This window comes from Prunus dulcis, chromosome 8, assembly GCF_902201215.1.
Source record: "Prunus dulcis chromosome 8, ALMONDv2, whole genome shotgun sequence".
NCBI classification, from domain to species: Eukaryota; Viridiplantae; Streptophyta; class Magnoliopsida; order Rosales; family Rosaceae; genus Prunus; species Prunus dulcis.
In genome coordinates this window covers 7,550,251-7,575,495 of record NC_047657.1, presented here as the reverse complement: position 1 = coordinate 7,575,495, position 25,245 = coordinate 7,550,251, and the positions used below count along the sequence as shown (strand labels likewise).

The 25,245-nt window shown below is 38.0% G+C and overlaps 2 protein-coding genes across 2 annotated transcripts; both read right to left on the bottom strand.

Moving 5' to 3' along the window:
• Window positions 1-2,318: 2,318 nt before the first annotated feature.
• Window positions 2,319-3,365, bottom strand: LOC117638376 (zinc finger MYM-type protein 1-like). Its single transcript, XM_034373507.1, has one exon. The coding sequence runs from the start codon at window positions 3,363-3,365 to the stop codon at window positions 2,319-2,321; it is 1,047 nt and encodes a 348-aa protein (XP_034229398.1).
• Window positions 3,366-21,752: 18,387 nt separating this feature from the next.
• On the bottom strand, window positions 21,753-24,781 carry LOC117637471 (protein DMR6-LIKE OXYGENASE 2-like). Its single transcript, XM_034372367.1, has 4 exons — window positions 24,280-24,781; window positions 23,965-24,200; window positions 22,807-23,134; window positions 21,753-22,300 (listed from the first exon to the last, which is right to left on the bottom strand). The coding sequence occupies exons 1-4, from the start codon at window positions 24,571-24,573 to the stop codon at window positions 22,043-22,045; spliced, it is 1,116 nt and encodes a 371-aa protein (XP_034228258.1). The 5' UTR covers window positions 24,574-24,781; the 3' UTR covers window positions 21,753-22,042.
• Between the last annotated feature and the right edge of the window lie 464 nt (window positions 24,782-25,245).

Below are 25,245 nucleotides of genomic sequence, written 5' to 3'. Positions count from 1 at the left end.
AAATTCCAAGCCCCAATATCATGGTCAATTACCTCAAATACTGTCATATTCCAAACCTCATTTGATGATGGAACACAGTGTGGGTATAGGTCGGGCAGAGATGGGACCCATCGATCAATCCAAAATCTCACCCTGGCTCCATTTCTAATTTGCCAATGAGCTCCAGTAATAATTACATCTCGAGCCTTAAGAAGACTCAACCAAGCCCAAGAGGCGCGACAACCTCTTCGAGCCTCCAAAAAATTTGAATCAGGAAAGGAGCGACCCTTAATGACTTTTACCCACCACACATTCGATTCCAAGATTAAACCTCATACCTGCTTTGCAAGGAGAGCCAGGTTAAAGTCCTGGAAATTTCTAAAGCCAAGCCCTCCATCAAGCTTAGGCCGACACATGCTTTCCCAATTGATCCAATGTAATTTCCTCTCATTCCTAGCCTGACCCCACTAGAAATTTTCCATAATAGAATTGAGCTCATTCAGAATGTGCACTAGTGAAGATGGGGGTCGCCTGACCCAAGTTTCCTTGTTCATCTTCACACGAGTCAAATTCGCAATATGATATGCTACCACATTTGCTGATCTTGGACACCAAGTCCAGCTAGAAAAACTCAAAGGTTGGATGCCCAAGTTGATCCCGAATCCTACATAAGAGGGGGTACAACTCCCACCTACCACGACTAATGTTGCTACTGATCCCACGCACCACCTCCAAGCAGTCCGACTCAAACTGGACATATCTATACCCGTGTTCAATAGCTAAAGAACAGGCTTCAACAGCTGCAAAAGCCTCAGCCTCCTGCGTAGAGTTTGCCATATAGGGAATACCCATTGCCAGAATAAAGGTTCCCATATAGTCATGAAGAACCAGACCAATGCCACCCTAATTGGATGTGGGAGACCAAGCAGCATCCAAGTTGATTTTAACTCTAGGAAGGACCGGAGGAATCCATGCATAAGAAGCATTTTCTACAGGTGTGGGGGAGGGACAGTCCAAGCGGGCAGCGGTTACAGGGTCAATAAACTCCAATTCCCCGTCCACGACGAGTTTTCATATGAAAACGTTGTAGTTATCAATACAAGAAAACATCTCTCTCAATGTAAACAATCAAGCTATCATTCAACCATTGATCTCCCATTCTGTTGCGAAGTGGATTTTTAATAATATTCATGGCGGAAAATGCCCTCTCCACTGATGCAGTTGCAACCGGTAAAACCAAAGCCAATGTAAGAAGCAAATACACAAAAGGAAATATTTCATGCATTCCTTTCTCCACCATTTTTTCCGCAAGACTACTAATCCCTTCCAATTGAGAAAAATCACTACTCAAACGCATATGATGAACATAAACACCAAGTTGATCTTCAAGCATCAATAAGTCTCTATCCGAAAAATCATAAGGATAAAATTGAGCAAGACGAACTAGCTTTCATTTGTCAAAAGCCACAAAGTTATTTTTTGGACTCAAGCATGCCAAACAAGTAAGTAACTCAGTACTTACCTCGTTGAAGCGATCATTTAATTCCGCAAGTTGCCCATCAATTACATGAATAAAGATCTCCACACGATAACGATGATAATTTGTCTTCATTTGAGCATTACGCCGTGATCTCCCTGGAATTACATATTCCTCATCCATGGTAGGAACTATAATATCATGTTTGTAACAAAACGAGGATGCTTGCTCAACCAATTCTTCAAACTCATTATCCCTCATCAACTGCAAGTTTTCCTTGCATGTTTTCACTAAATTCATTGCACTCACAATGTCTTGATCTTTCTTTTGCAATGCTAGAGACAAAGTGTTTGTTATTCCCAATATAGCTTTCATTACAAATAAGTGAAACACAAACTCAAAAGATTGTATTTCTCTCCATAACTTATAGGCTTCACCCGAACTATCATTAGGATTATCATCAACAATCATTTGAAGCACATTCACCACAGATGGGAACATAGAAATGATACTAATCAACGTACCATAATGTGAGTTCCATCGTGTATCGCCGGCACGTTTGAGAGTAGTTTCTTGATTTAAGCCCCGCCCCGTTATAAGACAATCATCTTCAAAAGCTCTCACAAGCTCTTCTTGGTATTGTGCTCTAAGTGCATCGCGACGCTTACAAGATGCTCCAACAACATTAACCAAACTATTAGCCGTTGTGAAAAAAGAGTTGACATCAATGTTTTTCTTTGCTACCGCAACAAGAGCTAGTTGAAGTTGATGAGCAAAGCAATGAACATAAAATGCACAAGGTTGTTCTCTCAAAATCTTTGTCTTAAGGCCATTGAACTCACCTCTCATATTGCTAGCTCCATCATAACCTTGTCCTCGTAGCTTGGAAAAGCTCAAATTCGACGGAAGAAAAGAATTCATCAATTGCTTCCTTTAGTGCACTTGAAGTAGTGTCGGTTACATGTTGAACCCCCACAAACCTTTCAATTATTTGTCCTTTGTCATTCACATAACGCAACACCATCGCCATTTGCTCCTTTATTGAAACATCACGTGCTTCATCCACCATTATTGAAAAATATCTATCTTTTACATCACTCAAGATAAGATCAATGGTTTCTTTAGCACAAGAATTGACAAGATCTTTTTGAATTGAAGGAGCTATTAACTTTAAATTTTCCGGAGCATTTTCCAACACAACGGCCTTAACTTTTTCATCATGATCCGCAAGAAATTGCAAGAGCTCTAAATAATTCCCTTTATTACTTGATTGTGCACTTTCATCATGACCACGAAAAGAAAGCCCTTGCCGCAACAAATACCTAGTGCACTTAAGTGATGCATTCAAGCAAGTGCGATAAGCCGTGCGAGCTTGGCTTGTTTGCTTGATCACAATTGTTTCAATGTGTGTAGTTTGATGCATCAAATTGTAAGCAACTTCTCTAGCTTGGTTGTGAACACTACCAACCGGTCCAACATGAAGGTTAAATCTTTCTTTCGCCTTCTTCCAATTATTGAAGCCTACCCCAGTGAATGCATCACCACCCACTTGATCAAAATTAGATTTGAAGAGATAACAATGAAGACAAAACGCAGCATCTTTAGCAATACTATATTCCAACCAATCATGATCATCAAACCAATGAGCAATGAAGCGTCTATTAATTCCTGATTGATTAGTTTGTGGGAATTTATAACTTCTAGGTTGACAAGGTCCCTTTTGTAGATATGCTCTTCGGATCTCATCCCGAATATTAGGACTATAATCCGCCATTCGAGTTCTTAGTCCAGGGTCTGCTTGAAGATTAGCTAAGATCTCATCTACTTCAATTGGTCTTGCATTTGAACTACCCGGATTAGACAGAGAAGAACTATCCGTAGATAATTTTCTTTTAAAGAATCGTTCCATAAATCTACAAATCAATTAATTCAATCAATCATTAATTTTTATCCAAATTATCATATGAATATGAAAATTTCAATAACCCACTCTCAATATTCAATATACTCCCTAAACCCATATCAATCAATATTCAATATACCAAATTATCATATCAAATAGCAATCAATATTCAATATACTCAATCAATTCATATTATCAATCAAGCATAAACTCAATCAATCTACATAAATATGATTATCACTATAATTCATATCCATAAATTTAATTGCATTAAAAAAAATATCAATATGATTCATATCCATAAATTTCAAGCATAAACCAATCAATCAATATGATTCATATCCATAAATTTCATTACATAACAAAAATATCAATATCAACAATATATATATTATCACTATAATTATTAATATAAATTTTTCCATGCTTAGTTGTAGTTGAAAAAAGGGCAGCGGACGGCGGCAGAAGATGGTGGTGATCGGCACTGGGCCACAGGCAAAGAGTTGATGGATGTCGTCAAAGGTTAGGAGGTTGGGAGAGGTTAGGGTTTGAGAGGGTGGGAAGATGAGCTGTGAAATTGGGAATGAAGGGTTCGGAGGCAGAGTCGAAGTGATGCTGTGTTTTGTTTTTTATTTTATAAAAAAGCCTGGCCCAAAACAACGTTGTTTTGAGGCTAGGTCAATTTAAAAAATTTTTGACTAAGCCTTGGACCAAACGACGTCGTTTGGCAAGGCTCATTTTTTTTATAAAAAAAAAAGGATGCGCAGTGCAGCAGAGCTCACCAATGACCTGGGACTTTCGTCGAGCACTTGGTGTGCATATAAGGGGGCTTCCAGTAGCTGTCCAATGGGGCTTTCATAGAGTCCCTTGCCAACTTTCCAGCCTTCCAAGGGGTCGTCTGACACTCTTGTCCCAACGTGCGTCCCCACTGGTGATGAGGTCTTCCTTCAATGATTGCTTTACAACGAAATTTCCAAATAATCCAACAAGTAAAAGCAATAGACGTAGCCACACGGGCCACATCAATTTTATTAAGGCTTGCATGGATCACCACATTAAGAAGCCACTCGCACATCGTAGTGATTTCACTTTTGCAAATTCTCATACTCAAAACACCTCCAAACCAGACAGGACTAACCTATGGACAAAGGAGAAGAATATGCTTGACAGATTCCTCAGATTGATGGTGTTAAGCACATAAGGGCGAAGATCTCACCCTTCTTCTATAAAGATTCTCATTTGTAGCCAAACCCCTTCTTAGAGCACGCCACAGAAAATTTTCAATTTTTGGGGGGCATTTTATTCCCCATATGAGACTCCATATTTCAAGAGGTACTTGAGACAAGGTAGAAGCCAGGTTGATTGTCCTCGGGGCAGCCAAATGGTGGATCTAGTGATATCTATACTTGACAGAGTACATCCCAGACTTCTCCAAAGGCAAAATTAGTCTATCCCCTGCAAATCTTGACCCAACAGGAACTAACCTGATAGATTGCTTCTTCGAATCACTAAGCAAACCCTCGATGGACTCAAAATTTCAAGCCCTAGTATCATGGTCAATTACCTCATCTACTATCATATTCCAAACCTCATTTGATGATGGAACAAAGTGTGGGTGTAGGTTGGGCAGAGATGGGACCCATCGATCAATCCAAATTCTCGCCCTTGCTCCATTGTTAATTTTCCAATGAGTTCCAGTAATAATTATATCTCGAGCCTCAAGAAGACTTGACCAGGCCCAAGAGGCGTTACAACCTCTCCGAGCCTCAAAAAAATTTGAATCAAGAAAGTACCTACCCTTAATGACTTTTGCCCACAACGCATTCGGTTCCAAGGAGAGCCAGGTTAAAGTCCTGGAAATTTCAAAAGCCAAGCCCTTCATCAAGCTTAGGCTGACACATGCTTTCCCAATTGATCCAATGTGTTTTCCTTTGATTCCCAGCCTGACCCCACTAGAAATTTGCCATAATATAATTGAGCTCATTACACAAGGAGTTAGGAAACCAAAATATATTCATAGGATAGGCGGGGATGGCTTGGGCCACAGCTTTCAAAAGAATTTCTTTTCCGGCCTAAGAGAGTAACACTTGCTTCCAGTTTTGCACCTTTTTATTGATTATGTCTTTAATATAGGCCAAAGAATCCTTCTTGGCCCTGCCCCAAAGTGTAGGGAGCCCAAGATACTTCCGAGGATCATCAATCCCCCTAATATTCAAAGTATCCTCAATTTCCATTCTCATGCAATTTGCGGTATTTGGAGTAAAGAAAAGACAAGACTTGGAGTAATTTATCTGCTATGCAAAAGCTTCACAAAATACGTTGAGAAGTTGGACCAATTGATCACAGTTTGGTTTTGTTGCTTTCAGGAAAACAAGTGTGTCATCCCCAAATAGAAGATGCGAGACAATAGGTCCACCCGAGCCAAGCTTTATGCCCTGCAAGACATTAGAATTAATTGCTTTTGAAATCATAAGTGATAGCACCTCGCTAACAAACAGAAAGAGGTACGGAGATATCTGATCTCCTTGGTGGATTCCTCTGGATGGATAAAAACGTCTTCCTGGCTTGCCGTTAATCATAACTCCCAAAGTCAAAAAATTTAACACACCCCATCACTAGGTTTACCCAATGATCATCGAAACCCATCTTTTGCATGACAGCCTCCAAGAAATCCCATTCTACTATGTCATAGGCTTTATTCATATCTAACTTCATAGCCATCTCAAAATTTTTTGTAGATTTTTGAAGTTTAAGGTAGTGAAATACCTCATGCACCACAAGAATGTTATCTTGGATTTGTCTATCCAAAACAAAAGCATTTTGGTTTGGGTGATGATACAAGGGAGAACTGGGTTGAGTCGATTTGCCAAAATTTTGGACAAAATTTTGTAGGAAAAGTTTCACAAACTAATTTGCCAGAATTGTGAAACACTTTCAGGATCATAGACTTTAGAAATAAGAACAATATTTGTCATTTATGCTAGAAGGAGAAACAATGCCAGCAAGAAAATTCTCTGCCGTTCCCACTATCTCCTCATGTATTATGCTCCAGTAGTTTTGGTAGAAAGTTCCTTAGAATCCATCTGGACCAGGTGCCTTCAAAGACCCCAATTTGAAAGCTGCAGCCTTTGCATCATCTAGGGTAATTGGCTGAAGGAGATCATCATTCATTTGGGGAGTTACCACACCTTCCACACGAGCATTACCCTAATCATGAGAGACATTTGAGGAGAAAATAGTTTTAAAATAAGCTTCAATCGTTCTTCGCACTATCGTTGACCCAATGTTCATGACAATCTTGGATTATGGTAATCTTATGGTAATCTTATTTTGCCTTCTCCTCTGGATTATGGTTTGGTGGAAGAAATAGCTGTAGCATCACCTGCCACTAGCCACTTTAACCTGGACCTCTGCTGCCAATATTGTTCTTCCGTCATACTCAACTTATTTATCTATTTTTTTCACTTGGCTTGCCTTTTCCCTATTCTCATTCCACTCCTCCTGAGTGTACTCAGCTCATTATTCAAAGACTCAAGTTGCTCTTTGCTATTTCGTTGGCTTAAACAGCTCCATTCTCTAAGTTTAGTCTTACACCTCCTGATTTTGGTGGCCTATTTGTGTAGGTTACTTCTTACAGCCTCTTCATTCCAGCATCTCTCCACAATCAACCGGAAATTTTGGTCTCTTACCTAAGCAGCCTCAAATTTAAAAAGCCTCATACGTTTTGAGATGCAAGGTGATTGATCCAAAATTAAAGGGCAATGGTCAAACACAATGATGGTGCCATGAAGGATGCTTGAATTAGGCCATTGGGCATTCCACACATCATTTACTAATCCAAGATCTAGCCTATCCTGGATAACCTCATTGTTTCTCTGTACTGCATCCCATGTAAATCTTGGGCTGCAAAAACCTAAATCCATCAAATTTGCTTTGTTCATGAAGTCGTGTAGATATCTAGGTCTCGACGGAGACAACGCCAATCCTCCTTTCTTTTCATGGTTCCGTAGAATTTCATTCCAATCACAGCTGCAAAACCAAGGAACAGTATAAGACTGCAAAGTGTCCTCAAGCCAACGCCAGAAATCTGCCTTATCTTCTCATAGGGGTATCATAGACCCAAGTAGCGCTGTAAGATTGATTCAAATGGCTCGCAACAATCATAGTATCAATTACATTTGGACATGCTCTCAAAACAGTTACCGTAACACTGTCATCCCACCATAAGCTCATACCTCATGCTGCCTTCAAGTAAAACACTGAAGCTATTCGTAAGTTTCATCCTCCTTCTTACACTATTTATTCATTCATCTCTCATCTTTGTCTCAATGAGGAAAATGATAGAGGGTTTGTGTTTCTTGATAAGTCCCCTAAGGACCCGAACTGTCATGTCTGACCTAAGACCCTGACAGTTCCAAAGGATATGACTCATGTTGACCGTGCAGCTATTTTAGGCCAGCCGTTACCACATTGGGAGGAGTCCTCCCTTCCACCGTTGAGACCATTCTCCAGATGTCTACAGTCAGAAGTTTGTTGAATCGTGACTTCCTACAGAGATTCCACGTTGATGTCCTTCTCTTCCTCTTATGTTAGCTCTTTTTCTTACTGCCCTTGGCTACCACTTCCCATCTTCGGTTCCCTTTATTTTAGTACAAAATGAGTTTTCCAATGTGAGGCTACAAAACTTCTTTCTATGGGATTGATACTCCTTGATTTTAGTTATTGGGCTTCGCGCTTCTGACCTGACCTGACCTACCAGCAGAATGACTAAGTGCAGAAGAGGACTGGCCAACATGTTGATTTGGAGGAAAACTAAACGAATTGCAAAATATTGGCTCACCCTGAAAGGGCTACCCATATGGACCAAGATCCATCATTTCACCCCTTGAGCTAGGTCTATGCCTGGTCCAATTGGTTATGATAGCATTTCCAAACGTCATTTAGGCCATAGCAAGCTCAATTATTTTTTCAAAAGGAGTAGGCCAGCTCTATTTGCTGGTCTCATAACTGCAAATGCTAGCTCGTGGTCCAAATCTTCCTTCTCACCATAGACCGACATGGATTCTGAAACGTTTTGATATGTCCCCATCAGCAGCAGTTGGCTCAAGGATGGAAATGTCAGGTTTAGAGAATGTTGAACACTCCACACCATATGTTGTTCTCCAAACTTTCTACTGCCATCTTGACAGATTTGATTTGCTCAATCCTAGGCCTTACTTTCTCCCTCACGCGCCTCCTCTCATCTCCTTTGTATGATTGTTCTAACCATCGTCGCCCTTCATCGCTCCCCTGTGATTATATTCTTTGGTTTTCATTCGTGATCTCTTTTATGATAATTGCCTAGGTCCAGTCTCCATACTTTGCACTACTCTCCACCGGTGCCTCATAAGAACATTCTTTCATACAATGGCCGATCCTTCCGCATTTATAATAGAAATCTCCTAGGCATTCAAACTAAAATTCTACCCAGGTTTCCGACCCATTTGCCAGCCGAAGCCAGAATCTTGTCGGGAGAGTGTTAGTTGTGTCGATCCAGACCCGAAATCGAAAGAAACCTCGAGTTTGGTTTGGATTCTTATACTTAATGATCTCTCCAATTCTGTCGCCAGTCATTACCATGTTTTCTTGGTGACACAGATTTTGCAGGATGCCACGAACTTGAACCTAGAAAGCTACATGTTTCACCTGGATCTCTTTTATAGCAAGTGTCGAAGGCCACCTTCTCATCGAGAAACATTTTTTCATAACTTGCCAGGGCCCGTTGTTCACTAGCTTGTCTGCCATCAGTTCATCCTTAACAATAATGGAAAAAATGTTGTCTTGCACCCAGCAAATTTTTGCTTCACCATACTCACGCCATGCTCTGGTGAGAATGCTTTTGATAGCCCCTTTGTTGCGCAGTTTGTCCGCCATAAGTACACCGACGAGTTGCCCATCTTCCAAGTTGTCTATCCCCAGTGCCTCCTCAAACGTAGGACCAGATCTTCATGGTTTGGCTTAGCCATCAAGTACAAATCCTTTTGAGTTAGGGTTGTGAAGGAAATTTTTGGAGAAGGGCTGTTTACTGGGAATGGTTCTTGATATGGGTCTGATAAGGTTTCAAACTTTCTGAAAGTGTAATACTGAAAATTTTTCAGATGCATAAAGGTTTTGAAAACTTGGCTGCAACCCAGGGTCAGTAGAAAAACTAGGAGGATAATCAGAGCAGAGAGTTCTAGATTTTTGAGGGTACGAGAAAGGTGGTCATTCGCTGGGGTCCATTCATACAAGCTCATCCTTTGGTTGGTGAAGGTTTTATTAATGGATGGCAATAAATTTTGTTGTGGCCGGGGGCGGGGGCATAAATGAATGCAGAGATTCAAATAGGAGCAACTTAATTAATCATAAAGATAACAATATAGATTACACCATTAGAGTACAGACCTAAGGGATTTAGCTCCCTTTGTCATGGCATGTCTCCCAGACATAGACAAGTCAATCTTGCAGAATCAAAATCACACCAGTCTTGATTAAGAGTTAATGCTATGTTGAAACAAAATCCTTACAGTTTACTCATAAGATTTGGGATTTATAAGCATTCAATGGGGTGGAAACAAACCACCCTGGGGGGTAGAGATCTCTCATGGAAGAGAGCAGAGGCTCTCACAGGGGAGAGAAAAAGGTTAAGGTAGATTCAAGAATAGATAGATTGTAAAACTTAGTGGAAGTGGGTAAGAGAATTATTGATTTTCCTAATCATTCCAGCATAGAATCGTTAACAACATGATTTAATGGCAAATATGAATACAAATTGAAGATTAAATCATATCGAAGGAATTTAAATTAATCTACAGTTTTTTTCCAATTAATAAAACAAAACTAACACAAAGCTCTTGATTTCAAAATTGCAATAAGACAATATAATCAAATCATAACATTTCTTATTTGCAAGTTCAAAAAATACTCTTGCCAAACTTAACAATATTAACACACACACAAATGTAATACTCCTTCCTCGGATTCCGTGATGAACCCTGCTTCTTGTCCAGCATCTAATTGATGACGGACCCACTTTCCTAAAACATTCTTTAGCCCTAATGTAAACTGATAAAGACTTTGACTTTTGCCGAAATTTTGACAGAATCTCCCATGTAATTGAAACAATTCCTAATATACAGTACCTGCAAACAAGCACTATAACACACCCAACTTCCAACATGCATAATAGTTAAGAATGTTTACATGGGCTTCACGACTTCTACCCAAACTCAAAACGAGTAAGTATAGCAACTAAAGATTAAGTTTACAACCTTCGAAAATCCCATAAGACAAAGATAATAAAACCCAATACACCATATTAAAATTCCAAAACCATAGCCCATCAATATATATACCAATTCCGAAAATCTCAAAGGTATTGATAATCAAAAAACCACATGAACAAATACCCCAAAAACCAAAATCCATAATATATTCTAAAGTCACGAAATCCAAAATTACCACAATCCGAAACCCAAATCCATATACTTTAAAATAATAATAATAATAATAATAATAATAATAATAATAATCCCTAGAAATCCCATATCACATTTATTCATGAAATTCCATAGTTGAAAAATAATGCTCATTTAAAACAATGTCCACTCACAGCAAGTCCAGAGCTATCCGACCATGAGAGGGTCCCTGTTGTGGAGTACGTGGAGCCTGAGTACCTATTTGAAAGAACACGAGGACTTAATCAATAAAAGTACCCAACCACGAACTTTAACTCAAAATCCTAATTCCTAAGACTCAATGTGTATGCATGACTTTTAAATAAGTTCCTAAGGGTCCGACAAGGTCTAACATGTCCCAATGATTTGGTCTTGATCGAGCGGTCGGATCTAAGTCAATCGCACGTTCAGACGGCGATCGGTTTGCCTAACCCTAAGGTCATTAATTCTGAGTATCTAGGACTCCGATTTTCAATCAACAAGTTCCTACATGATCTTAGAGGTACATGGAATAATGTAATTGAAATGGAACCAATCGAACGATCTGAACCTATCAAACCTGGATATTGCATAATAAGCACAATATCCGTTCGATAGTCAAACAGTAACCAAAAGCTAATTCGAGCATACCATCGTGCTCGAGAAGACGTGCGGAGTATTTTAGAACTCATCGGGCCACCACAAAGCGGACCACGGGTTTGATCCATACATTCCTATAGGTTCATAATTTTACTTAACTTTGGAACAATTCAACAATCCACAAAACCTCAAGAATTTAACCTCTAAAATAGATTCCCATAAATCAAACATCTTAAATATTTACCTCACTCTTCTGAATTGGTCTAAAATCCTCAATTCACCTTCCAAGGAGAAGAACCACAAAAACAGCACTTGGAAACAAAGAAGCTTATTTCAGTTTGTACCACTTCCCACAAGGCTAAACTTGCTGGATGACTATTAATTTTGGATATCTGGTAGACTACAGAATGCTCAACAACTTTCTTCAAGGAACCTTTCTCATCTGAGTAAGAAAAATCAATATGCAAGGTAGAATTCGAGCCTACATCAACCGATAAGACAAGGATGAAAAGGTGACACTTAGACACGTGGAACCAGCAGACAAGAAGTAAGAGAAGACTAGTCTCACCTTGAACAGGCTTTCTGGTAGATAGACATCTCCAATTGCCTTCCATTTTGGTTATGTTATAGCACTCAAACGAAGGAACAAATGTGATGAAGACTACTTCACCAAAAGAGCAGTGAAAAATAGACATGCAAGGCCAAACCCGAGCCTTACACAGAGTACCAGGCTGTGATGAACTTGCACTCAAATTGCATTTGAGGTAGCTACACCGCTTCGATTGGGCTCAATTTTTGATATGGTCTATCAGACAAACAGATGAACAAGTTTGAAAAAGAAGATATTTCATTTTGAGTTTAGGAGAGAGGGGCTTTGAAGCGTGCAACAGAACTGACGGGTTTGGAAGCTATGATGAGTTTAGGAGATAAGACTTTAGGGAATGGAGAGAACATGAGCTGGTCAAGACTTTCATCTGTGGGAATTATAAAACTGACAAAACTTGGGAACTAAAAGAGGTAGGCGTGGGATGGTCTGATCTTGTGTTTTTAAATTTTGACTTCTCCAAAATTACGATTGTCTCACTGCACTTCCGTAAATCACAACTTTCTCGTTAAAACTCCGATTTGAGCCCACTACGTGTCTATGAACTTGTGAGAGCGAGCTCTACGCAATAGTCTAACTTTAACTCCCAAAACTAATTCTGAACAAAAATTGACCAAAAATACCTTACTTTAAGGGCAAAAATGTAACTTCGCAAAATAAAATAATTAGTTGGGACAGGTGTTACAAATTTTATAAATTAAGGTTTTCATGTTAACGGCAACTATTAACAACTTTATTGGAAAAATAAATATGGCAATTAGAAACAAGTGTGACCCTTGGGTTAAATCTAGAAAATTCATTTAAAAATAATAATAAGTAATGAAATTTATTTTTTTCTAATTCTCAATAAATTGAGGTTGGTTCCAAAACTATTGTATCGGGAGTATTTTTGCTCACCACCTTAACTCAATGTGTACCCTCACCATCTATCTTAACACTTGACACCTGCCCTTGAAAATAACTATAGTTAACTCTTTGTTTTTAATTCTTTTAAAGTATTTCAAATTAAAAAAATAAAGTAAAATAACATTAAAAAACAAAAACACAAACTCTTTGCCCTTCTCTCTTCCCCTTCCCTACCAGCTCTACCACCTCGTCGACGGTCATAGCCACTGCCACTGCCACCGTAACACCAAAAACAACAGGCCCAGTTGAAAAGGGGTTCTCTCATTTCACAACTTAGTTGTATTTCGAATAGATCGTTTGTTTTTTTAAATTAATGTTTTATTTTGGGGGCGATAGGCTTCAAGTTGTTGCCAATATAAAGAAGAGGAATTCCGCTGTCAATTTGGAACATCTGCTCTACCACGAAATGCTGAATCTTCAAAATGTCAATTTCTTTTATGTTTGTAATTTATTTGTTGAATCTTCAAAATGGTTGTAGACAATTTGTATTTTGATAACAACTGTTAGGGGGTGGTCAAAATCCACCCGTGCACGAGAATTGACTAGGCACGAGAAGAATAGTGGCCGAGCTAGGAATTGAAAGGGCACGGCTAGGTTGGAGTTGAAGATTCGGCGGGGCGTGGCTAAAAGAGTCGGCTGGGCTTCTCAATGGCAGATATAGCGGCCAGGGTTCGTTAGCAGAGCTGAGCTTACAAAATGGCTGGGCATAGCCGGAAAAAGCTGGGCCATACAAGGTGCGGCCTGGCAGTTTGAATGGAGCAGGAAATATCAGCCAGGATTGGAGAAGTTCGCGGGCTGGGGTGTTGGAGATCTCGGCTGGGCGTGTTGAGTGATGGTGCGGCTGGACATATCTGGAAAATTACGGCCGGGCTTGGAATGGATGAATCTCGATGAAGACATCAGACACAACATCAGACAAACAAACCTATTTTTCGTCTCGCATTTTTCTTTTACTAGACTTACGATTTTACTTTTCATGTACTTAGTGTAGCGAGTTCTTCCTTTTCTTAGTATAAGTTTAAATTTTCATTCAATTTATATTTTCTTGTCATTTAAATTCAAGTTTATTTCAATTGCTTTACTCTTCATTGTTATCGCACTTCAATTAAGTTTAATTTCAAGTTCATTTTACTTTATCTTTCTTATCGCTTTCATTTCGTTCTTGCTTTACTTATCGCTTTTATTTATTTTGTCGCACTTTAATTCTCGTCTTTACGTTATTTATTTTTCGCATTTTACTTTACACATTTGTCTTTAAATTATATTTAAGTTTAAGCACCTTTAATTTATGCACTTGTTCTTCGTTTCATTACGTTTCACCTTTAATCTTCATCTCCACCCACTCCACATCATTTGGTCGCTCACATAAAGCCTTGACCCTGAGGTAGTGAAAGAACCTAGGCCGTGATGAGGTTCCTTGCTCGGCCGAACAATCGTTTGATTAAAGTTAGATCTCGGACGCAACATATCCATCTACTCACATTCCATTCAAACCCAAATTCGGGGCTTGGTGGTGGCACGCCCTGCACTCAAAAGAAGAAGGATCAAAAGTTCATTCTGTCAGTTGTCTCGGCCGAAAAGAGGGAAACAACAATTTATGGAGTTCAGCAACCATATCTTCAATTTCAGCAAGTCCTCCGACATTGACCCAGCCAATCCCAATTTCTCGCAGTGGTCGAAGAAGCTCTGCGCAGTGCCGACCTTCAACGACATCATGAGCCCGGCCAAATTTGACAACATGTATTTTCGCAACTCGCAGAGAGGGTTGGGTTTGTTAAGTACGGACCAGGCTTTGATGACGGATTGGAGGATGAAGCCTCTTGTGGATCTCTAAGCAATGGTGGAGAGGGGGAACGAGGTGGGGGAGGGGTTGCTAGAGGGGCATGGTGGCTAGGGTTGCTGAGGGGTGAGCTGTAGTGATAGAGAATAAGGCTTAAGGTGGGCTGGTCAGGAAAGGGGAGAGAGAGAGAGAGAGAGGGTTTTTGTTTTTTTTGTTTTAAATGTTATTTTATTATAATTATTACTTTATTTTTTGATTTGAAATAATTTAAAAGAATTAAAAATATACAAAATTAGTTAAATACCCATTCCTAGATATGAAACTATAAATATACCCTATACTATTCAATGTATATAAACACACCCAAAAAATACCCAAAAATGACAGCTGTTACATTTTTTAGTTTAATTACTTAAATGAAATACCTTTATTACCCATTCAGTATTAAATTAGTTTTTTTGAAAAATTTTGGACGCTCTCTCTCTCGTCTCTCTCAATTGGCGGAAACCAGGCCAGCGATCTTGGTGCTCCGGCCACGGCCAGCAGTGAGAGCGGTCGGAAAAGGATCGGCTAGGGCCGACGATCAAGTCTGGGCTAAAGCCCAGCCACATCAGCCGCTCACGACGCCGCTAAAAGCTCAGAAAGGTCTGTGGATTTCGAGTTTTCCGACGTCGTTTTCGGCGACTCCGGCTGTTGTTTCCGTCGATCGAGGTATGAAACTTCATCTACTTTTCGTACTCTAGCTGTTTATGTATGTGGTTAGGATAGATTTTGGAGTTTTGGAAATTAATCAATACACCCTAGTTTGACCGACGGCTTTGGCAGTGTTCCGAATTGCTCCGGCTACTTTTTGGCCGAGGTCCAAGACCAAAATTTACTCCCCTTGTTAGTATGAATATGTTGGTATAGGTATTGTAGGGACTTTTGGGAATTTTTAGAGATAAGTTATCATTTGACTTTGACGGTATGCTTGGTATTCGGGGTTGTTGGAATGCTAGTAGCATCTGTTTTTTGAAATAATGTTAATATGAGAACTTCAAGCGAGACAATATGAGAGGAAGCAAATTTAACAGTAGCTGTTGGCTTGTGCAATTGAGGTGCAAAGTAAACTTTTTTCTTAAATTCTTTTAGGCTTAAGAATATCATAGGGAGACAGAGAAAGCGATAGCTTGTACAGAAAATTGGACCACTTTCTGAGCATTTTTATTTTATGCTCAAGATTCTTTGCAGTTGATAACAATTGTTTTCTCTTTCTCAGTCTCCAATCTTCTTCTTTTTTTTCCTTTTTTTTTCTTCAAATAATGGAATGCAAAATTGGAGTATTGATTGAATGGTTTCTGTTCTGATAATGGAATGCAAAATTCTCTTTTCAAATTTTGTTTGTCTCTCACTGTGCTCGGTTTTCTAGCCAGCAATATCCATTTGCTTTTGTGTCACATCAAATTTACTAATCTTAATTAGTAACCATATCCATGGAAACTGCAAAGGGGTTTGGTCAGTATAAAGTTTGTTGCCATTAGTTAGCAAGGAAGAAGACATTTAATATTTTTTACCAGTGGCAAAAAATGAAAAGAAAATCAAGGCATTGGCTGCTGCAACTCATACTGTTTGTTTCTGTCATGGCAATTTTGGCAGCAACTTGTTGCCAAACCAGTTCACCTACATCACTTGTTCTTTCAATTTCAGTTGTATTTCAAGGTTGCTACTTTACGAACATGGGGTTTTTGCTCTGGGTTCCTAGGTTTGTTCAAAAGGTTGTGTTTTCCGTTATGTTTTTCAAGGTTGTTGGTTTATGAACATGGGGTTTTTGTAGTTGTACATTTTTATCGTAACTATTATGCAAATGAAATATAGTTGTTAGCTTCCAGTAAGTGGTATGAATAGTTGTTAAACTGTTCATACCCTGCAATTGAGTTGATTTCTATGACATAGTATTAACAGTGTACTTCCATGACATAGTATTAACAGATTTTTCAGTAACAAAGCATGCGCTATTTTTTGCTCATATAGTTGTGCACTTAAAGTTTATGATATGCATAATGTGATTTTCACTAGGAAGGTAGTTCTATGACACAGTATTAACAGTGTACTTTTTTTTTTCTTCTTGTAGAGGGCCTTTGCGATTGCTTCTGGTAAAACTATGGACAATGTGATTTTATGATATGCAAAAATGTGATTTTTCCTAGGAAAATAGTTCTATGACATAGTATTAACAATGTACTTCTGTGACATAGTATTAACAGTGTACTTTTTTTTTCTTCTTATAAAGGTATTTCCTTGTGCCTTTGCAATTGTATCTGGTGAAACTATGGACAATTGGAGGTGGCAGCAAAGGATATCGAATCTCTTGTTAGGGTTTTTTGGATTTTTTGTATGAAATAGTATTTACAATGTTTTTCTATGAAATTGTATTAAGAATGTTTTTCTATGAAATTGTATTAACAATATAGCATGGTATTAACAATGCACTTTTATGACATGATATTAACAATGTACTTTCATGACATGGTATTAACAATGTACTTTTATGATATGATTTGCGGAGGTTTGATGGAGAATGAAGGGTTGTGGGGACAGACCCTTGGTTTTCGTTATTTTTTATTTTTTTTTAATGTTATGTTTGTACAATACTGTCCTATTGTGTAGGTAAAAAGCGCCCCTGAACAATAATGTTGTTTAAATAATAATTCAGCAAATAATAATTCAGCAAATAATAATGTCATAACAGTTTAATAGCAAGACAGTTCTACGGCATAGTATTAACAGTGTAATTCTATGACAGTTCTACGGCATAGTATTAACAGTGTAATTCTATAATGTTTTTTTGGGCCGAAAGTTATGGAATACGAGATGGTACAATGTTTGGGCTTGTTTATAAATTTGGGCTGGGTTTGTTTTGGGTGTTTTTTGAGTTTTTTTTCTGTTGGGCTTGATAGTGGCAGTGCTGTAATTTATTGGAACTTCAACACTAATTTGTTATTTAATAAATGGATTTTGGGTGTGTTTATGAAGTGTTTTCTATGTGGGGTTTTTTTTTATAATTTCAGCTCCTATTTTGGGTATATTAGTGAAGATCCCTTAAAAATAAAGTGTTAACTATAGTTAGTTTCAAGGAGAGGTGTCAATTGTTAAGATGGGTGGTGAGGGTACACATTAGGTTAAGGTAGTAAGAAAAAATGCTCCCCTATTGTATCTATGAGCCAACTAGCTAAGGATTTTATTACTATTGGCTACTTCAAAATTAAATTTAAAACATTAGAATAGCAATAAAATCTCATAAACCTTTCTACCCGTTTTTGCAACGTAATATCTATAATATTTGGGCAATTACTGCTAGGGTTTGAAAAAAAAACCTTCAAACTAATTTACGTGGTATTATTATTATAGCTCAATGTTTTGGAGTTCAACCAGCTATATAAACTATGAGAAAAAAAGGGAGAAAAAAAGGGTTACTTACAATTTAGTACCCTGTAGTTACATCCTTAATGCATGTTAGTCCATATCTTTTCAATTTTAACAATCACATACCTCAGTCTTTTAAATTTGTTACAATGTGGTTCCTCCGTTAGGGTTTCTGTTAGATCTCTCCGTTAGTTGCCTACGTGGCACTGTGGGTCCCACATTTTTCAATATTTATTAATTTTAAATTAATTAAAATATAAATAAAATATTAAAAACCATAAAATAAATAAATCTCTCTCTCTCTCTCTCTCTGACATCACCACAGCCACCTATTTTCTCCCTCACTGTTTCTCAACCATCACCACCACTTCCTATACCCCTCCACCATCTAAATCAGCCCAGTTCCTCTTTCTCTTTCTCCACCTCCACCTCATATCCCTCCATCATCCACTTCCTTTCTCTCTCTACCCATCTCCACCTCCTCTCTCTCTCTTTCTCCTCCCGATCTGTGTTTTTAGATCGCAGCCTCAAAACCTGCTCCAGATTCAAGCCTTACCACATCAATCTCCGCCCAGTGCCTTCTCTCCCTCCTTCTCCCTTCAAATCTTCTCTACACACCCATCACCAATCTTCAGATTATAACCTCTAAACCCACTTCAAATTTGAACCTTGCACTCACGATCTCTCGTAGTTGTCAATTTGAAATGTGGATTCGGTGGGTTGGGTGTGGCTGCAGATCCATGTGGATGCAGATGGCAGTCGCTGGAATCTGTCCTGGGAAGGCAACTTTGGATGGTGGAGGCAACAAAGAAACAGAGAGAGGGAGAACGGCTAAGAACAGTAATTAATGCTTTGATTTGTTCTTCTTATTTTTGTACTGGAATGGAATGGTGGGTAGTTGGCTCCTACTGGGATCATAACAGAGGAGGTAAGAGTTAATTTTGTTTACCTGAAATTGTTTGCCATCTCCGACATTTTTTCTAAAGTCTCAGAACCTGAAAATACAATTTTTTGTGTGTGTAGGTTTTGGGGTTTGGTCGGATTGGAATTGGAATTCAAAGTGTGCCTTTGTTTTTCTGGTTTTTTGGGTGAGGTAATAATGGTGGGCTCGAAATTGTGAGAGAGAGGGAGAGAGTTGTGGTGATGGGAGGGGTGGCTTGCTATGGGGAGGGTGGGGGATGCGAGGGAGCTGCGGTGATGGGAGAGGTGGCTTGGTGGAAGTCGGGGCTGTGGGGAGGGTGGACGGTGTAGGCTGTGAGGGAGAGGTGGTGCAGGTGGTGGTAATGGGGGAGAAAGAAACCTGGGGTGGGGGAGAGGAAGGGAGTGCTGGTTTTGAGTCGGTGGGTCCCAATCTTTTTTTTTCTTTCTCTTTTTAACTTTTAAAAAAATTATTTTATTCATATTTTAATCAATTTAAATTTAAAAAACTAAATAATGTGGAACCCAGAATGCCACGTATGCAATTAACGGAGAGATCCGACAGAAATCTAACGGCTGCCTAATACTAAAACAAGAAACCTCTTTCCCAATTCTCTCTTCCCTATATCTGCTTCCTTCATTGTCTTCCTCACTGGGCCACCACATCATTGATGCAAAACCCCCCAAGTCAAAATTTAGAATATGAGATTTTGACCAAAAAATTAATATATAAAAAAATTTGGAATCTGACTGAGCTTTGAATCGAGAGCCAATTATATTGACCCACCAATTAAAAAATTAAAATAGGATTGAGAACCAAACTTGTATGGCTGAGCTTTGAATCGAAACAACATAAATGGGCAAGAACAAATTTCAACACTAAGCAAAGCTGCAAACTTGGGTATCCGAAATTCAAACAAAAAAACCACCACACACAAATTATTAATTTGTGTTTTCCACAAACAGTCACCAAATAGCTTCTAGAGAGAGAGAGAGAGAGAGAGAGAGAGAGAGAGAGAGAGAGAGAGAGAGAGAGAGAGAGAGAGAGAGAGAGAGAGCAAAGAGAGAGAGAGAGAGAGTTCTTTTTTTTTTTTTCCAAGATAATTAAGAGAGAGAGAGAGAGAGGTGTGTTTGAGAAGAAGTTGGAAAAGAGAGCTTATAAGAAGATGAAAAATATTCCAAGCAAAACCTTTTTTAAATAGTTAATGTATTAAATTAAATCGTTAAAAATACAAGTTAATCGAAGTCATTAAAGCCCAAAACAGTCAAAATTAAATTATTTACTCCTATCCAGTAGTCTAATATAGACCAAACGAGCCTTAAGATTGTTATAAAATCAGCTATGAGCAAAATGTACTGTATCCGACACAACAACCTCCAACTTCCAATCATCCATATCATCAATATTGACATATTTTAACAAGAATGGGCATCCCCATTTCTTTTTAGTACAAGTAACCTTCAACACTTTTTCTATCACCATTTGCATCTGTTCTTACACCATTTGTCTCACTAGATCTTGTAAGCTCATATTTACGTTCCTTCCTCACAAAGGTATTACTCGAGATCTCCTCTTGCCTTCCCCTCCAGAATCAGACCTTCTAATTACAATTACGATATTATTCATCTTTCCTTGTACACGAGCTCATCTAATTAATGCATCTCTACCTTTGAATATATACACATTAAACTCATGTTATTAAGTTCAAATTTGAAACTTTAATGCCATTTTAAAAAAACAAAAAAGGATTTCAAACCCAAAAAAAAAAAAAAAAAAAAGATACTCAAAATGAGTACCTCGTAAGTTGTGAATTGATCACTATAGTCCATCATACATTCTATTCCAACATTGTTGTCTTCAATAGCGGCGTCACCTTGGTTTTGTTCCTTCAGTCAAAATAGTTCGCATTAAATTTGTGGTCGACAACAAATTACTGAAAAAACAAATATATTTCGGTTCTCGCCACTGAATAATAGGTAAAATTCGGTCATACGACATTGAACCCCTTTCCACATTATGGTGGACCTCCACTACATCTTAAGTTAACGGCTGGTCAAACACAACCGAAATAAGTTCAATGTTTCAGTGGCATGCCACCGAATTTTCCTATTACGTTCAGTACTAGTGTGTTGCACGTACCAGCTACCACCATGCAACCCTAAACTTGAAAAACGCCAAAAAATAAACTCATACCTCATTCGAAGCCTCACTAACTTCAATCTCACCCTTCGTGAATAAATATTAGGTATGTTTTCACCAATATAAGCGTATAAACCTTGTTAGGGTTCTAAGAACATGATGATTTGAGAAAAAAGTATGACTAGGGTTGCAGGAACGTATGTGGAGTGTAATGAGCAAATTTAATTTTTATTTTAAATATTTTTTGCCCTTAACGGTAATTACATACAAGGGTAAAATATGTTATTTATGTTTAAAATTAGTACGGGGTCAAAAGAGCAAATTACGGGGTTAAAATAAAATCACCCTTTAAATTTTTTTAGGTCCATTTATTTGAAAAAAATAAAATATACCTAATACACATATATTTAATTGAAAAATGTTAATACATTAAAAAAAACACACAAAAAAATTAACATAAATAAAAAAATTATTTACATCCCCAGAGATGTAAAAGAAATGTAAAAATTACTTTACACTTCTGATAATACACTTCTTAACTGTGGATGCTCTTATAAGCGAACATATCGACACATGTAGTCCACAGTAATGAAAGTCCCAACCACACTATTCATTAAGTTGTTTCCATCAATTCTTGCATTTCACCTTATGAGCTCCACTCCTACAGCAATTAATGTCGATCTAGTTACCATTATACCCCATTATACAAACTTGAGGGATAAGGAGCATTTTCTAAAATGTTTATAATCATACAAGTTTGGATATTGCTTACATTTGACAAACTTGTTCTGGTGATATTACAACTTTGGTTTATTAGAGCATTGTACTAATTAATTAAGCACAATAATTGTAGAAGCACCAGACAGAGCAGCCACCGATTTATTCAGAGTTTGAAACCCGTACACGATCCAAGATGGATTTGCCATCAAGCATGCTGCTTTGTTGAAGCTCCAAGTAATCTTTATACTTCATCCCAATATATGCTGGCTTTCGGTTTTCATTGTTTATGAGCTCGGGTGCAGGCGTAGCTACTGTTTCAAGAGATGGACCAGTTGGAGTGGCAAGGGATATTCTTGTAGCTTTGTTGGTCAGCACTGCTCGATGAATATTGCTCCTGTACTTCCCATTGCTAAAAATCTAAAATATGTAGGAAAAAGAGTGAGCTGTAATTGTGGAGGTTAATTAGGTTACTTAAAAAACGAAACAATTTAGATCATGAGATGACATTGTGAAGTGTTCTCAAACGACTTGCTAGTACCATTTTACTTACTAAAATGACCAAAATGACTTGTTAGTACCATAAAAATTCTAACATTTTCAATTTGGAGTGCACGTGGAGATTATCGGAGTGCTATTTACCCACATTTAAAAAATTTGAAATATAATTATGTTGTGTTTTTCTTAATTTTCTACAAAAACTAGTTACATTAGATTGAATGTATTTGAAGTAACTAGATCCAGTACATTTGAAACAATTACGACTCATTCATTTCCTTTTTTTCATTCAAATCTCGCCATATGCAAATTGTGATTGTCCCAAACCCCGTTTAACCTTATATTGTCATCTAAGTCCCTAAATTTGGAACAACAAATGCAACAAATGTTTAGTCAAAGAAATGAAGAATTTGTGAGAGAAACTTTACCTCCAGGTGATCACCAGTGTTAACAAGAAAGGAGTTGGGCATGGCATTGACATTGACCCATTTACCCTTGTGTTGCACTTGAAGGCCATTAATGCCATTTTGTATAAGGAGGGTCAAGAGGCCATGATCAGAATGAGGTGGCATTCCCAAGGCAAGCTCTGGCTGTGGACATGGAGGATAAAGGTTTGCAATGAAGATCTGCAAGCCTGACTCAACATTCAAGAACTTCTCTAAGTCGCTGGCTTCCAATCCCAAGCTCTCTGATATTCCTTTCAGGAGTTCTCTTGTCACTTGTCGCGTTCTTTTGCAGTACTCTAATGCAAGCTCACTAAAGCAAACAAAAGGTAAACCCGTTTCACTAAATTCATCATCACAGGTACTTTCTTTTAAATATTTAATGTGAAGTTAACATACTTTTTTGGTTTTATATATGTTCGTATATGTAGGGGAAGTCATGAATCATAATATTTCTTCTCATATCTATTTTAGGTAAGTAAACATATCAGAAGTGTATAATTATGTTCGTAGTACATCGACCGGGGATAATTCAAGCTTATTTGCCTACGAGGATGGCTGCTAGAATTTTTGTTTTAAATGGTGGTACTTAATCGCACTCCTTCAGAGGTTTTGGAAGTGGTTTTTCGACTTTGTTTTGGATTATTGCTTCTCACACATCATGTGTTCAGCCTAGCATGCAGTATCTTTCCTATATCTTCTCTGTCTTTAATTAAAAATTAAAATAAAATAAAAACGAAAACATGTTACGAAACTTGTCCTAACAAATTTATGATTTTTCAAGGGTTTAGAATCCATTCAATTATAGGATCGATATATTTTTGTTCACCATTTTAATTCAAGATGTATGCTTACCACCCTTCTTGATATTTGACACGTGTTTATAGCTCTAACTATAATTAACTTTTTACTCTGATTTATGTAATCATGGTTATGCTTATAGACTCGTATTAAGTATTGAGAAGAATGATAAATATACACCTTGAGTTAAAGTGGTGAACAAAAATATCCCCTTTAATTATAAGGTAAAGCAAGTAATTTTTGCCCCTGATTTAACTCATAAAAATAAATTCCAATATTCTAGATTCGATTCTCCTCTCTTTAAATATTACTTGTATGAAAAAAAAAAACAAAACATTGTACCTGAAGCCAGCAGGTTTAGTGGGGAAGTGGAACTCAGGATATACAAAAACCTTGAGAAAATCCCTCCAAAACATCACCTTGTCCACCGAGGCATTGAAGCTGGTCCCACACCTGATTGGATCCAGTACATGCTTCCCCTCAAACTCGTGCTTCTCCTCCTCCGTCAGATCAAAAAACCCTTGTACCCCTTCCAAGATCGCCTTCATCAGACTCTCTGGCACACCATGATTGATCACCTATGTCATTGACATATGGAAAAAAAGAAATTAAAATTTAATTCAACAATTTAATTCCCATCTGTAATTAAAATAGTACCAAGAAGAAGCCCCAGTCCTGGCAGGCTTTGCCAAGGTCATGGATGGCTTGGGAGCGCTGTTGGGGAGTGCCAGATGTGAGGAGAGAAAAGTCAACGGTGGGGATCGTTGACTCTGTATCTATCAAAGCTGCCAGGTCATCATGGGGATTGTTTGTGCAGGTATAAGTGGGAGGGATGAAGGTGATGCCTGGTGATTCTGCAAGCTTTTTGATGCTGGTCATCAGTTTGGCTGGCTGATCATGGGGAACTTGTGAAGAGTAGTGGATATTGAACGTTGGACCTGTTGCAGCCATGGAGATAGCTAGAGAGAGAGAGAGAGAGAGAGAGAGAGAGATGATATCGGCAATTTGGGATGGAGGTGAGGTGAGAGTCCAATAATGCAGATAATAGATAATTGTCGTAATGCCCCTTTTTGGATCAACACTTTAGGACAGTTTTTGAGCGGTTCACTCACATAAAAGAAATAAAAAAATATAGAGTCTTCGAGAGATCTACTCATAGTCTTTTAATATGTATTTTATTATAATCTTTTTTTTTAATTTTTCTATTTAAACCTCACACATTTTTTTTATACCCAATACTTAAATAATTAAATTCTTAAGTTTTATTATTGTGTAAAAAACAAAAAATGTCATCTAACTTAATACTTAACCCTAATACATTTATACACCCCAGAACTCTTCATATTCATGAGAAAGACATGTTGGTTTTGATTTGAACTTTTAATTAATGGGTTCTTTTCAGTTTTAGTTTGATTGATTGGGAGTATGTGAGTTTTATTGTTTTCTTCTATGCAAAGTTGATTGGTTTGTTTTGGAGACTTTGGTAATGCAGATATGGGAATGCGACTGCGGCGGAGAATACGGAGAGAGGATGGCAGGATCTTATTTTCCAGAGGATACATGCAGTTTTTGGTTTTGGAATTTGAGATACTTGAGTAGGGTTTTATCTTGAAAGTGTAGAAT